Consider the following 15073-nt stretch of genomic DNA (forward strand, 5'->3'; position numbering starts at 1 on the left):
CCTTCAATGACTTTAATATCTGCAGTTCAAGAATAATTAAAGTGTTCCAGAAGGAGTAATTAAAGTTGGGGTGTTTAGTGATCTGGATTACATTGATTTTAATCTAAGTAAAGTGCCAAAATAGCTTTTGGCACAATGACCCAAAGCTATAAAATGGCTTATCTCAACAGTTATTAGATTTACATGCCATCTTTGCCAAGTTTGTCAGAACCCATTAGTTCACCTTTGAGGAACATATGGGACCTTCCCTTAAAAAAAAAAAATGTCTTCTTCAGTTCCAGGACATTTAATTCAGGTTTTAGGCAAAACAGCTAAATATAATTCAAAGTCAGCTGTTGTATAAAAATCAATTTGTTCATCTTTTTCCAATCTTAGAAAATGACAACTAAAAGTATTGATGTCTTACAGGGTGCTGCTGGTTTCCCTGGTGCTCGTGGTCTGCCTGGTCCCCCTGGTAACACTGTAAGTTATCTTATCCCCCTTTTCTTTTATTCTTACCTCGTGGATATATTGGACATATATTAATGTATTAAACTATATTAAGCTGTATGTACCTTGACAGTAATATAACATGAACAAAAGCATCCTGAATATGGTATTTGGACTTACGGAAAAACTTCTGCAAACGAGACTTTACTCTCCTCTTATTTCATATGGAATAGCAATTCATTCACTTACTGTCTTGATACTTCTTCTTCTATTATGGTTTGCTTTCCAAAGCCCATCAGAGTTAGGGGAGTCCTTCTCCTGGATCAGGTCCTTGAGTATTTCTGTTAGTGGCAGACAGCCCGTCTTCTCTCTTGCTCTTTTATGATGCAAGAAATATTCAATTCAGGATCATGAATTGGTATGCATTTTCAAAACTATATTTTGTATTTCACTGTTGAGAATTTTTTTTTCGTTGCCTGTAGAATGGAATGGCATAAGATTATAATTAAATATAATAAAAAAGATAATTACTTGGGACAGAGGAGTTTGGAAAGACTCTTGTGGCACATTTTGTCTCTTATAATATGGCCTACATCTGAAGTTTAATCTACCAGTCTGCAGTGTCCTGTTATAGAAATGCACACCAATGCATCAGTTAATTCCAATATTTTATATAATATCTGTGTGTGAAGAAAAGCTGTTTCATAATATCCTTACACGTTCAACATGCACCTACTTTTGACTCACAAAATAGATTCTGATTTTTGATTCTTTAAAAATTAAGAAAACACGAAGAATACAATGGATTTATCCATTTTAAAATCAAAATTATATGTTATGCTTTGTTGTATGGTAACTGAGATATAAAGTAAGAAAACTTTTATATTTGAATAAACAGTTGTTTATTTTCTGTCTTATAGTTACAGAGAGATGCAAATTAGAATATTGCTGAATAAAAAGTAAAAGTAGGATTTTATTTAAAGTACTATTAAAGTCAACGTAATCCTTTCCATTGATTGTCTAAGCTAAGAGTTTTAATGAAAGACACTTCATTCTGCATGTGTCCAAGACACCACCTTAAAGGTATCTGGCATGAGTGATTCAAGAAATCAGTGGGGTCTGCAACTATTTCAAATTTCTGTGGCAGAGCCCTGGGTAAGGAACGTGTATCCCATGTTGGATGCATTACAAACACTGGGCATCCAAACTGTGCAGGTGTTGTATCATGCAAACCGTATGCCCGGACAGTAGGGAGGAAAAAATCAGGTTTGAAAGTGGTAGGCAAAAGGATTCTCTTTATAAGACCAGATCAGATTTGGGTGCGTAGAGGTTGGACCCTAAATCCACCTTCAGGCAGTGAATCAACTCTGGTTGGCCTTCATGAGGAAAGATCAACACCAGTAAATGTGTGCTACTGTTTTGCATATGCAGCTCACACTCTTATCTTTAAAATTCCTTTTAGGGTAGCGCGGGTCCCCCTGGTAACGCAGGGCCTGCAGGCAAGGATGGGCCTCCCGGACCCCCTGGTAGCGCTGGTGCTCCTGGCAGTCCAGGACCTGCTGGAACAAGAGGTGAGCCCGGCCCACCAGGCGAAAGAGGGGCACCAGGAGCACGAGGAGAAAGGGTAAGTACATATCCAGCCAGGGACCGTTATACTAATTGACAGGGATTATGTTTGTCAAGAATAAGAAGCTACCTATTGAATGTTGACAATCCTCAGTATTGACTGATCTGACCTTTTCCTAAACAGGGGGGACCAGGAGAACCAGGTCCTCAAGGCATCGTTGGCGGCCGGGGTAGCACAGGTTTGCCAGGTCTGCGTGGCCCGAGCGGTCCACCCGGTATGGCGGGTGCCAAGGTGAGAGTGCTTTAACTGCAGCAATAGCCTCTAAGCTAACGCAACAACTGTAATCCAGCTGCTAAAAAATGGCTTTGTGTTACCAAAAGCAATGAATGTATTTTTAGTCCAGAGACTACAGAATTTACAGTTATTTTTGTTTACATCTGTAAGATCAGGCTTTAAAATGTCTGGTAACAAGCAACTGTGGGATGCGAGATTGTCTTCAATCTCTATTACCAAGAGTCCTGGATCAGATTATATATAACCAGCTTCACCCACTGAAGGAGGGCAATGGGCTATAAACTCTCCTTGAGACACGAACTGAGTCATAGTTTCACCTACCACAAGTTGTTTATCTTTGCTTAATTCTCAGTATGTTTCTTGCTTAAAAATTATGACCCAAACAGGAAAATACTTTCACCTTCCTCCAGAAAAAGCTGTGTGAGCCTTGGTTTGTATTTTATTGCTAAGGTTGTGATAGACCAGCATTTTTTGTTAACTGCTTTGGCTATTGTTTTTTGGGCACATAAGAAGAGACACTCGTTTATTATTTCTTAGTTGACAAAACAATAAGGAAAGTTCCTTGGGTTCAGTGGCCTTGCATGAATTTACTAGTGATGAAAAGAAACAAGTTTGGCCAAGTTTTTATCTTTCTTTATTTTGAGTATTCACAATACCAAAGTCACACTGGCCCTTCACTTTATTAGTTCTTCTTCATAATCACTGCCTATTTAATTAAAGATGTATAATACGATGGTATTTCATAAGTACATTACCCGCAATGAAATCTTTTCCCTTTTTGTTCAGGGTGAAGATGGTAAACCAGGCACCAACGGTATCCCAGGAGAACGCGGTGCTCCTGGTCCACAAGGTCCTATTGGACAAAGAGGCTTACCTGGAGAGCCTGGCAGAGATGTGAGTGGATGTGTTAGACCTTCCTGCTAGATTGTGAGTTACAAACAGGAGACTCGGGGACTAAATATGCTGTAAGGTTCACAAAGTCTCCCTCAAGTGCCTGATGCACAGGGTCCTGGGCTGATTTCATCCTCATGTATGGTGGTGTAGCCTGCTGTCTCTGCTATACCTTTTACTACCCGTGGACCACGTCTCTGTCTCACTTGGAACTGAACAAGAGACTGTGCTGCCTGTACACCTACAAAATAATGCAAGTCCGATAGATCTTTTATGAGCCCCTCCGCCTCCATGAACTCTTCCTTCTTGAAAACTTTCTCTTTCTTTGATGAGCGCTTTTTAAGCTTACTGGAAAACAAGCTGTCTATTCATCATCCAGCTTATGAACAACCTGTACCACTCTTTTTTTTCCAGGGTAACCCTGGCTCAGATGGCTTGCCTGGACGTGATGGATCCCCAGGAGGCAAAGTAAGGAATCATCAATATCTTTAGATCGCTAAACAAATGTTATGTAGAGATGACAATATACATAGCTAGTTCTGTGCTATGCAACTTGTTCCTTGAATCTCTTAGGCTCCACTGAATATACTCTTTACATTGTAGTTCCGTAAAACATTAAATTTCTTACCCTGTCAACTGTGACTATCTATCTGCAGGGTGACCGTGGTGAAAGTGGCTCTCCTGGCCCTCCAGGACCTCCTGGTCACCCTGGACCTGCAGGTAGCAATGGTGAACCTGGAAAAGCTGGTGAAAGAGGATTTCAGGTAAGACCAAAGTAAATAGCTTACTGCTCATTTACATACCTTCCCTATGCAAAGTCCAGTTCATGCTGTAATAAAGTGGAAGTCTGGAAGAGTCATACATTTGTTACTGTCATAGTTTCTTGGCATTGAGGACCTCTTTTATAAGACTATCAAGGGGAAAGACATCCCGGTTTATGTTCCTGATAGCTGCATATAAATTAAGCTCAAAATCCACGTACTCTTTAGGATGCCAAAAAGCACATCATCCCACCAGGCCCTATCTTAATTTCCATCCCATCTGGTGCTCATGCAGCACAAGCAATGTTATTTATTTAAACTACGGGAGTAACTTTGGAAGTCTTCAAGTTATTTCTGAGAAGTGCTGACACCAGCACAGCTTGAGCACTGAGCACCTCACAAAATGAAGAAGGGGTCTAGTGCATGTGGTATGTATCAGTGCCTACAAGCAGCTGAGTAAGACTAACGTTGGTAGAAAAAGGAACTGACCAAAACTCCTGCTGATTATATAGTGTGTGCGGAGCTTCCCCTTTTTTCCAAACAGCTGCTGGCTTTGAACATACTGCTTATCTGGAAATAAAAAGGCAGTCTAGTCAATTCCAAATGATCCATGTCATCTTACTCTTATTGTGTCACAGGGTCCACCTGGTCCTCCTGGCTCTGCTGGTCCTGCTGGTGCTCGAGGTCCTGCTGTAAGTCATATTTAAAGTATTTGTGATATCATACATTCACTATTTCCTGTTACTTGGGCATTTTTCTTATTTCTTTTATTGCAAATCTACTCTTAAAGGGTCCTCAAGGTCCTCGTGGTGATAAAGGTGAAACTGGTGAAAGAGGCAGCACTGGCATAAAGGGCCACAGAGGATTTCCCGGTACCCCCGGTCTCCCTGGTCCTCCTGTGAGTATTTTGCATTGGATTGGGAATTACAGCTGTTCTTAGTCCCTGTGGTTTGGGTCCCAGGCAACAAGTTAGCCTTAACTAATTTACTGTGGAAAGAAAAAAAAGTATAAAGAACTTGTGTAATTTGATTGTCAAACGTGTTCAAAAGTCCAGATTCCCTGAATCAGCCTGAAATAAGTGTTAATGAAGAACTGGAAGCTGCTAGGAGCTAAAGCTGGGTTTGCTAAAATCCCTTTCAGCTACATGTCTGCCTTTGTCTGGAACAAACACTTCTGCCATTCATTTATATAGGCTATTCTGGATTAAATTGTAAAAGGTAGAATAGGTGTTGAAATATTTGTCTGTTAGAACTCTGTGCTAGACAGACATCTAAATCCATGAAAAAGCTACTCAGAATCCAAATACCTCTCTTCTGTCATGCATCTTTTGCAGTCATTAATATTAGGGCAAAATAGGCACGAAATTGTAAACTGTAAACTGCTGAATTGTAAACATGCATGACCGTTTAGACCAGTTCTTAATGGCTAAAAGAACTGAAGGGTAATAGGCAGGCATGCCTTAGGTATTTATGACAAGTAAACATTTTAAGAGGGATTTATATTGGAAAGAACTATTAATAGCACTTATGATACAAGTGAGAATCAAGGAACCAAAATTCACCTAGTTAAGCTACCAATGACGGCAAAAAGATGGAAGCGTTAACTATAAATGCCACCAATACCAACCTATTTAACAACACAATATAATCCGTTGTCTCGCTTATAACAGGAGTAAAAAGTCTGATAAATTCTCATTTACCCTATGACAGCGAGATGACTAATCATTTTTAAACATATAGCTTAGTTCTTTGTAGTGCATACATAGAGCAATTTTTTTTTAATGCACTTGAAAACCTGAGTGTTTGTCAAATTATTTAAATAGCTTTACTGGTGATGTGGTTTTATGGTAGTATGCAGCATTTTGAGCCTATAGCTATGTATTCTTATGAATACAAGATCTCATCCAAAGCTCGTTGATGGCTGTTAGCTTTCTTGCATTTTGGATGATATTGCATCACTAATATTTTTTCTTATAGGGAGCATTTGATAATTTTTTCTGGTTAAAGAATGGCAACCATTCTGTCTCATATCTGATGCAGGCTTTTTATAAGGATGTGTTTCATATCATCTTAAAGATGTTTCAATGTCTCTATTTAAGGTACATCCAGCTAGATACAAAATAGTACTGGGAGGTGTATGACTTGTTTACCTTTTCTTCATAGGGTCCCCTGGGTCCACAAGGCGCAATTGGAAGTCCAGGAGCTTCAGGTGCAAGGGTAAGAAAAACTCCTTACTTAGGGTAACTGGAAGGAAGATTCAGACTGTTTAAAAAAAAAAAACAAACATTTTTTTAATTGGCAGTCTTAACAGGCAACAGCTGAAGAAAGACACCTGATAGATCTTACAGAAATGTTTGAAATCTCTCACCGAGTATTTCCGAATTTGAGATTATCTGGTAAACTATTTTGACCATATTATTTGTGTTCAACATTGTTCTAGGGTCCCCCAGGACCATCTGGGCCGCCTGGAAAAGATGGTAAAAGTGGCTATCCAGGTCCAATTGGTCCTCCTGGCCCTCGTGGTAACAGAGGTGACAGCGGCCCTGCAGTAAGTAAATTGTACACACTCAAACAAACAAATCTTCAGGGATTATTCATGAAACGTAGGGTGCTCTCCCATTTAAATATCTCCCTCAGAAAATCCTGTACTTCATTGACAGAGTTTGTGGTAGGAGGTATCCAGCTATCAAGGTTAAATCCAAAAAAATACAGATCATCTGTAGTTCAGTGGGCGTTGTGTTAGTCTCAGATAATCATTGACTTTTCTGTGGACAACGGGAAGGCGGGGTCTCCACTTCAAAGCACAGATGCCCTTTGTGTCTTGGACACTATGAAGCGGATTTCCTAGACTTCTCTAGAGAGGCCAGCACTGCAAACGTCACTGGCATAGTCACTTCTCCAAAAGCCAAGAAATGGTTATTCTCTGGATTTTGGTGGAAAGGGCTCCTTCTCCTTCTCAAAGCCTAGGTAGAAGAAGGGCAGTCACAGCTTGACAACATTAGGAAAAGAAAATTCCAATTTTAGGAAAATAAAGGCCTGGAAAGTTTAACAGATGTTTACACATAGCAAATGCCATTATTTAATGAATAAGTAAATTAAATGTTTATGTGAGAATTCTCATTTTTTAAGATTAGGGCCCACGCAGACTTTCAGTTTTAACCTGTGATCTCTACTCAGTGCTATGTTCACTATTTTTTTTTAGGGTCCACCAGGCCAGCCTGGTCTTCCTGGTCCTGCTGGTCCTCCTGGTCCATGTTGTGGTGGTATGGCTGGCCTCGGTGTTGGTGAAAAAGGTCCAGTGGGCTATGGGTATGAATATCGAGATGAGCCAAAAGAAAATGATATCAATCTGGGTGACATCATATCTTCAATGAAATCAATTAACAACCAGATTGAAAACATCATTAGTCCTGATGGGTCACGGAAGAATCCAGCTCGTAACTGCAGAGATCTGAAATTCTGCCATCCTGAACTCAAGAGTGGTATGTTAGGTTTTTATTTTCACCAATGGTAGCAGATCTTAAGGGTTTTTTTTTTCATGAATGCTATTGTCTTTGAGTATTTAAATGGAGAGATCTGCTATAAAAATTTGATTTTCTTAAACAAATGTCATGATAAAGATGATAAATGTAGTAATAATTTTAAATTTTAATTTACTATGCATTTACACAGTATATACACTGACTTCAACTCCACTCCTTACATGCTTATAAATGAACATTTGTTTGAAAAATTTTATGGAAAGGCAAACATGAAAAGTATAAGTTCGATATTTACTTCAAATGTCAGTCATATTACAGTATTCACATGATTCAACGTATTTTTATATCATCTTATTTTCTGTGGCATCTCTTCTGTCAAAATTAATATGCTTCCTAATTTGGCTCAGAAATCTGGCATAGAAATAAGCTTCACCATCATGCAGTCAGATTCTTCTCCAAATATATTAAGCCCCTTAACATTTTTTTTTTAACCACTAGGAGAGTACTGGATTGATCCTAACCAAGGCTGCAAGATGGATGCTATTAAAGTATACTGTAACATGGAAACTGGCGAGACATGCATCAGTGCTAACCCCAGCACTGTGCCAAGGAAGAACTGGTGGACCAGTGAAAGCAGTGGAAACAAACACGTTTGGTTTGGAGAATCTATGGATGGAGGCTTCCAGGTAAGAAATTACCACAGTTAACAGCCCAAAAGGTAGTACACATATTGTACTCATGTACATCACGACAACATACTAATAAATAATCCTGCAATTAAACTAAGCTAAACTTTTAGTGTGTGAAATAATAACTATTTGGACTGTCCCTAGACATGATTAAACAAAAACTGTTGCTTATGTGTTGTACTCTGCAGTTCAGCTATGGAGATCCTGAGCTTCCAGAGGATGTCTCGGAAGTTCAGCTGGCCTTCCTCCGCATCCTCTCCAGCCGTGCCTCCCAGAACATCACCTACCATTGCAAGAACAGCATTGCCTACATGGATCAAGCCAGTGGAAATGTTAAAAAAGCTCTGAAACTGATGAGCTCTATGGAAAGTGAGATCAAGGCTGAAGGAAACAGCAAGTTCACGTATGCTGTTCTGGAAGACGGCTGTACTGTAAGTAAACAAGACTTTAGTAGGGTAGTTTCATAAATAATTCCTTCTAGAGGACTAGACCCATAATAAAGGAAGAGAGAGCTTTGCATGACCTGGGTCAGCAAAGGACACAGTTACACCTAACTGGGGAAATTTAGATTCTGTACACCAGAAGCGTCACTCCTGTAGCAACTGTAGAAAATGAGGTGCACTCCCATTCAAATCTGTGCTTTACAGGTGCTTTCTCCTCGCTTTAGAGGCAGAGTCAGTGAAGTCACAGTGACCATGTTTTGATCCATCCCATGTCAACTCTAAAACTAAGAGTAGTAGGAGTCATCTTAGTCATAGAAAAAAGTCAAGGCTAGGTGATTCAAGCCATGTGCTATAATGGGAAGGGGCAAAGAGAGTCACTTCACAGATGCAACGTTGCTTCACGGTGCCTTGCTCACTGCAGCAGAAAGTACTGGAGAGGAGCAGTAACATCGATGAGCATGCTGGGCTCTCAGCATCTGCAGCCTTTTCAGTAACAAATACAGAACACCGTAACACTATCCACAATTTCTCCCTCCTGCTGTTTAAGGTCCCAAAAGCACAACAAACACTGACACACATGGCAGACCTGCCGTTTAAGGATGCATGAATGCATCTACTTCGCAGCCACTTTGTGACCAGTTCTTTAACATGAACATGAAAAGCTACCTCATTACTGCTGTGACTTTTTCCTGAGGCCAAAACCACTTTCCAAACAGAGTAGCCATTTGCACCCAAATGTACATCTCCCAGCATGCAGAGCACATTTCAGTCCTAAGTCAGGGTGCTGGCACTGCTCCAGAGCGAGTACTGTCCATCAGGGATCCCATCCCTTCTGAGCCGCAAGGTCTACAACCCCACAGGACCTCACCTAAAAGGTCCAGAAATTAAGAATGTCTATCTACGTGTTCGTTTCTACAGAGACTGCAACCAGTTCTCATGGTGTTGGGGGACACGTTAATATGGAAAGGGAAAATATGAAATCCAGTAAACCGTGGGATAACTTTCACATAGCGCAACACTGATTTCTCTAACATATTGTGTTTCATTTGTTTGTTTTTTTCTTTTTAACTTCACAGAAACACACTGGTGAATGGGGTAAAACAGTCTTTGAATACAGAACACGCAAGACAATGAGGTTGCCTGTGGTTGATATTGCACCCATAGATATTGGTGGTCCTGATCAGGAATTTGGCGTGGACGTTGGCCCGGTCTGCTTCTTATAAATCAAAGATCCTGCTCTTTCCGAAACCCCAGCAAACAGATTCACACTCCAACTGTGCTCCTTTGTTTCAGCCTTGTCATCTAGTACAGGTGACCATCTGTATCCCAGTTATTTATTAACAAAATTTCTGGGGGAAAAAATCAATTCGATATCAAGGGTTATTTTTTTCGCTATTACACAAAGTACAGTAAAAATGCTTTTTTGCTCTATTTTTGTTACCAAATTCCGTCTTCAAAACATGTCTCCGTGGTGCTATAATACAACTTCAACACTTAATAAAACAACACTGTGTTCTATTAGTTGAATGTTAGCCAATTTACAAAGCACTGATTGCTCCCAGTACCAAAGTTTACCCTTCTTTCTAAGATGCAGTCCATAAAGCTAGAAAGACCTCCCTGTTTCAACTACCTCAACATGGACAGAAACTGGGATGTGTCTGATGAGTCAAACCAAAAATCAGTCAAACAAATCAATCAAAACACATTGGACCCGTTGGTCAATTCAGTGGAATCACTTGGTACAAAATTGTCTATTTCTGTATTGATTAGCTGTGATAAAAGTCCAGTGCATTTTAAGAGTTTAATACCTTAATGGCAGTAGTCACCATAATTTTATTGTTGGATTGTATTCTGTTATCAAAGGTGCTTCTCTACTTTCCTGTCATTGCTGGTCAAGACCACTAAAATTAGGGAAGTGTAAAAGACTAATATGATGGTGCTAATGTATTTTTCACTCCTAACTCTGCAAGTCAGGGTTATTGACTTGCTTAGAGGGAAAAAAAAAAAAAAAGGTAAAGGATTTAAAGCAATTGTAAATGTCTCCTGTCAAAGATCGTCATTGGCATGTAATAGTTGAGAACTTTCTCCCTTCACTCTGTAAAAGTCAATAAAGATGCAAAATTGTGAACTACTTCTGTCACGTTAACACATTTATAGTGTTGAAGGTTAACCATCTTTGTAAGCTTTCATACGGTCGTTGGTCTATTCCTTACAGAGACACATAATAAAATATCCTAATAAAACTCCTTGTTGTTTCATAAAACCGACTTTTTAAAATTTTATTTTACTATTTGTATCTCTTTCTTCAAACGAATAAGGCAGGACACAACTCTGGTACCACTTTAACTGATTTTTCTAAGATCATTGCTTTGAAGGAAAACTTGGTAATCCTAAGGGATGCAGTTTATGGCATCATACTATGAAATTTTCTGTCTTACTTTTTCCACCCCTCTCCATCCAGTGGCTCATTTTTTCGAGCATGGTGAGCTTCTCTGACTATCAGCATGGATTCAGCTCTGACAGCACGATCCAACACAGCGCCCATGCGCCTAGGCTGATCAGTTTGGAGGAAATGTAAGAGCTTAATCCTCCCTCCCCCCCAAAAAAACCTGCCTCAGTCTAAATAAATAGGCTGCCGTCCCTTCAGATGGCAGCTTAAATAAATGGCCTAAGGGTCTCCTACAGTGCAGGCTAGAGGCACCAGCACTTTGATGAACCTGACAATCTAAGCATCTTGATATTTTTTTACGGCCATTGGAGCTGCACAACTAAGTCATCCCCAGAGCTTAGCAAAAAATTGAGGAGGTGCAACTACCACAGTAGTTTGGTGGTGCCTGAGCTTCAGGCCAAAAGAAGGAAATGAGCCGCAAACCAGAATCCAGGCCATGAAACCTCTCCCAGAGGTAGATGCTGATAGATGCTACTCAGTCTTTCCCATCAGGGAAGATACAGAGCCGGCCCCCACATCATTACCGCACCGCCACGTGCTGCTTCACAGCCCGGGGTCATTCAAGACCCTCTACAACACGGTCAGACAACAAACATTTGGGAGAAAAAAATTGAGATTCTTAAAGGTTCTCAGTGATGATTATGGATCATGCATCCCCTGAGAATACTTTCTGGATTGGACCAAGCTGGAAAACTGGGCAGAGAAATGTTGTTTTCTTAAGAAACCTCACCAGATTTGAGCCCGAGCCAAGACGCTGCCCTGCTCTGGCATCACAGATGCGCAGAACAGTGAGGGTCTGGGGAGACCTTAGCAGCACAATGCAGTATCAACACAGGCACGGCCGTACTTAATGCAACATAAAAGAATAGTGCCAACAATTCATAAAAACTATTGGCTTTTGTGGGAAACATCCTCATTTTACGGTGAAATTAGCTACCGGTTATGGAAGATGAGAGTTACATGTACGTAATAATATTAATCTGACATAAATTACATAGTAGGAAGTCTTTTGACTGGTGTTGAAATTTTAGGAAAGCAGCTGGTATGAACGCTGGCTGGTGGAAAAAAATGCATTGGAAAAACCTGTTCTTAAGCCACACGGCGCAAAAAAAAATAAAATAGCCTCTGCAATCTCCAGTACTACTGTGGCTGAGTGAATGACTGGTAGCAATTACTCAACCTTAAAACTAATGGTTTGGGGGATTTTTTTTCTAAAGAAAACATAGTCATCAAGTCTTTGATTAATAATTTCTACTAATGAAAAGTGATTACTGGAACATTTGCAGAAAACACAAAGAAATAGCCAAGACCACCATAAAATATTTTACTTGGCCCAAATACCTTCATTTTTTTTCAGAGGGTCACCATGATTCTGATACTTCTGTACTTTTATAAAATAGTCTTTGAGATAATAGAAATATGAAAGAGAACAGGTTCATAAACAAGAATTAACTCAGAAAATAAGGCTAGCCTTTGGAAGATTTAGATTCTAATCCTATTTTTTTTACTCTGATTTACTGTGTCAGCCTGCAAAAGGCTCTTGCTTTTATTTTACATGGGAAATACAAAAAAAAAAAAAGTCTGACTTGACACTTTCAGGCTAGCAGCACCATTACTCAGCAGCACATCAAGTTCATGGACTACAGTGCTTCTGGGAATAACCCCCTTTTGCACAGGTAACTAACAGAGGTCTTTCGAGGCTGTATGGAAACACCCACACCTGCTTTCAAGCTCTAAGATAAGTTGATTTCTAGGCACGTATTCAAGTGCATCTTCCTTTGGCATATAAATTTGAAGTTGTATCGGAGAAAAGAAAAAAAATGATACCGTAGTCTACATAGCTGAAAGGGAGGCATGAAGTTGAAAGAGAGGCACGAACAAGCAAGGAAGGAAGTTCCCCACGCAGTAATAAGATTGATATAAGAAATTTCTCATTCTGGTCTACAGTTTCTTCTTCAGCCCTATGTTACACCAGTTGATATTCATACACTTCATAGCACCACCTTACTGTGGCTCTTTGGGGAAAACAGGAAAAGAAACAAAACAAAAACCCCCTGCTTCAAAGAGTTTCCCGGATCATAACAACAGCTTTAAGATATCACTAATCTAGGTTTTAATATTTCCTTGGAACTTCACCTTTCCAATTAATTGCAGGTTATCACCTGAAGGTGTAGCTCTTTTGCAGGACAACAGAGCTTTTCTTCTGATGAACATGGATTCCCTGACTATTGTCTGCAGCACAGGGACTATTTCAACACCTACTTTCTGCATTCTTTATGGAAATGATGTTTAAAAAAAACCCAGAACACAACAACAAACCAGCAAACCTCTCTAACAGAAAAACTTGATGACCTGATTAGGCCCTAATTTTAAACAACTTATAAACACCTGTGAATCACTTACTTACCCAGCCTTACCTCCCTTTGGGCAATAGGTATTCTCCATGGCCATCATATCTAGCAGCTGTGTGGCTCCAGGCACCACTTTAAAAACCCCACAAGCACCCATTTCACAATCCTGGGTGGGTGCAGTGTGGGAAATCACTACAGGAGTAGCTTGGCTTCAGCAGGTCTCCCCATTGGAGGTGATCACCTAGGGACAGCTACTGGCAAGAGGTGAGCCGCTCAATGAGTTTGTGTCTCTGCAGCGCTTCCCCTCAGTGGTAAGTTTGCAGCTAGAACCAGGCTATGGCAAACAATTGCTTATAAGGGGGTTGTGATGGTTTCTCAATTTGAATAGCTGCTAGGAATTTCTTCTGGAAGCTGGCTAATTATCAACAACTTTCCTTGCTAAAAAAAGGAAGCTAGACATTTAAATAAGCAGCAGGGGAATTTGTAGCCTTCACTTTGTTGTGACATCAGCTAAGCAGTCTTAAGCCTCTACCTGCAGGCAGTAACTTGGAGGAAGAGCTGCCTACAAGAATTTTGAATTCATGAAGGGTAATGATCTTCCCAACACACGCTTTGCTGTGCTATGGCTGTCCTCATAGCTTTAGTAGAGAAATCTCATTTCTAGTGTTCCTTGTCAGCTACACGTTATTTATATAAGCTGGGAAATGTGTTATTTTGGAGGTCTGGTTATTATTTATGATGGTAATACAGCTTCCTTGCAGTCACCAAAATTAGAATATATTTGTTATTACAGATAACATACCCATTTCAACCAAGACTGAAACCTTACTTGCTCTTTCAAAAAATCATATCCATTTCTTGTCACTAGGAAAGAAGTCAGGTCTGGCAGGCTCTGATTTTTTTAAATGAAGTGCCTCTCTTCTGGAAATGTGAGTAATGAGGTACTTGTTGCACAAAAACTACAGTAATGTATGAAATACTTTCGTTATGATTTAGCATTTTAATTCAACATGTGCTTGTAATCAGATGTCCTTGATCATATCTTGTTATGCTCTTAAAGAAAAGCTGTAGAAACCTAGATTTAAAGTATTAGAAGAGAAAGATACTTTGCAGGAGGCTTTAGGATTTGGGAGACGAAGAGGTGCTTACTGTGTTTCTGCTTATCCGTTTACTGGGAGGAGGCAAGACATAGCTCACCCAACACTGAGGGACTGCTGTTCCAGGATGAATGAAGTCCACCAGAACAAAATCCTGGTGGTCTTGTCTTCCCAGCTGTTCTTTGTCTTGCAGTAGCTTCAGCCTCGAGGATGCCTTCTGGAAGCACTGCCTGTAACCCATACTGCTACTTTCCTATCACAGCAGCCTCTCCTGTTTGTGATATCTCCTTCCAAGAAGGCTACTGGTCATCATCTTTTCTTTTTCTGCCATAAGCTGTCCCTGGCAAAGCTATGCCTACCCAAAATTTCTCTCTGCCAGAGGACGTTCATGAGAGAAACCACATGACCACCTTTCAGTATACCACGGACATCTCTGGATTAAGGGTCAAAACTTAAGTTTTGTTGCTGAATCCACGCTGGATCCATGTCCACATCCACTGAGAACACAGACATTAAAAGATCGCTCTGGGAGGCAGCGGAGATGTGCGGTTTTATGAACGTTCCTATCATAGCGCATATTTCAGCTTTACTGCCTTTGCTATAGTAACTCCAAGATACCTG

General features: G+C 40.2%; 1 protein-coding gene and 1 long non-coding RNA gene across 2 annotated transcripts in view; both read left to right on the forward strand.

The window, feature by feature from the left end:
* COL3A1 (collagen type III alpha 1 chain) overlaps positions 1 to 10818 on the forward strand; it is a 53565-nt gene extending 42747 nt beyond the window's left edge. The window contains exons 38-51 of the mRNA XM_087733064.1: positions 409 to 462; positions 1892 to 2053; positions 2180 to 2287; positions 3077 to 3184; positions 3596 to 3649; positions 3838 to 3945; positions 4581 to 4634; positions 4733 to 4840; positions 6105 to 6158; positions 6382 to 6489; positions 7144 to 7423; positions 7922 to 8109; positions 8301 to 8543; positions 9632 to 10818. Coding sequence (XP_087589190.1) covers positions 409 to 462; positions 1892 to 2053; positions 2180 to 2287; positions 3077 to 3184; positions 3596 to 3649; positions 3838 to 3945; positions 4581 to 4634; positions 4733 to 4840; positions 6105 to 6158; positions 6382 to 6489; positions 7144 to 7423; positions 7922 to 8109; positions 8301 to 8543; positions 9632 to 9778 — 1776 coding nt within the window. The 3' untranslated portion in view covers positions 9779 to 10818. The remainder of the gene's footprint in view (positions 1 to 408; positions 463 to 1891; positions 2054 to 2179; positions 2288 to 3076; positions 3185 to 3595; positions 3650 to 3837; positions 3946 to 4580; positions 4635 to 4732; positions 4841 to 6104; positions 6159 to 6381; positions 6490 to 7143; positions 7424 to 7921; positions 8110 to 8300; positions 8544 to 9631) is intronic.
* Positions 10819 to 13532: 2714 nt separating this feature from the next.
* LOC148052295 (uncharacterized) lies at positions 13533 to 15073 on the forward strand. Its single transcript, XR_015699314.1, has 3 exons — positions 13533 to 13666; positions 14224 to 14284; positions 14646 to 15073. It is a non-coding gene; the product is annotated as an uncharacterized LOC148052295 (long non-coding RNA).

Source organism: Nipponia nippon, unplaced genomic scaffold, assembly GCF_047370975.1.
Source record: "Nipponia nippon isolate SJK-2023a ecotype South Korea unplaced genomic scaffold, ASM4737097v1 scaffold_5, whole genome shotgun sequence".
NCBI lineage: Eukaryota > Metazoa > Chordata > Aves > Pelecaniformes > Threskiornithidae > Nipponia > Nipponia nippon.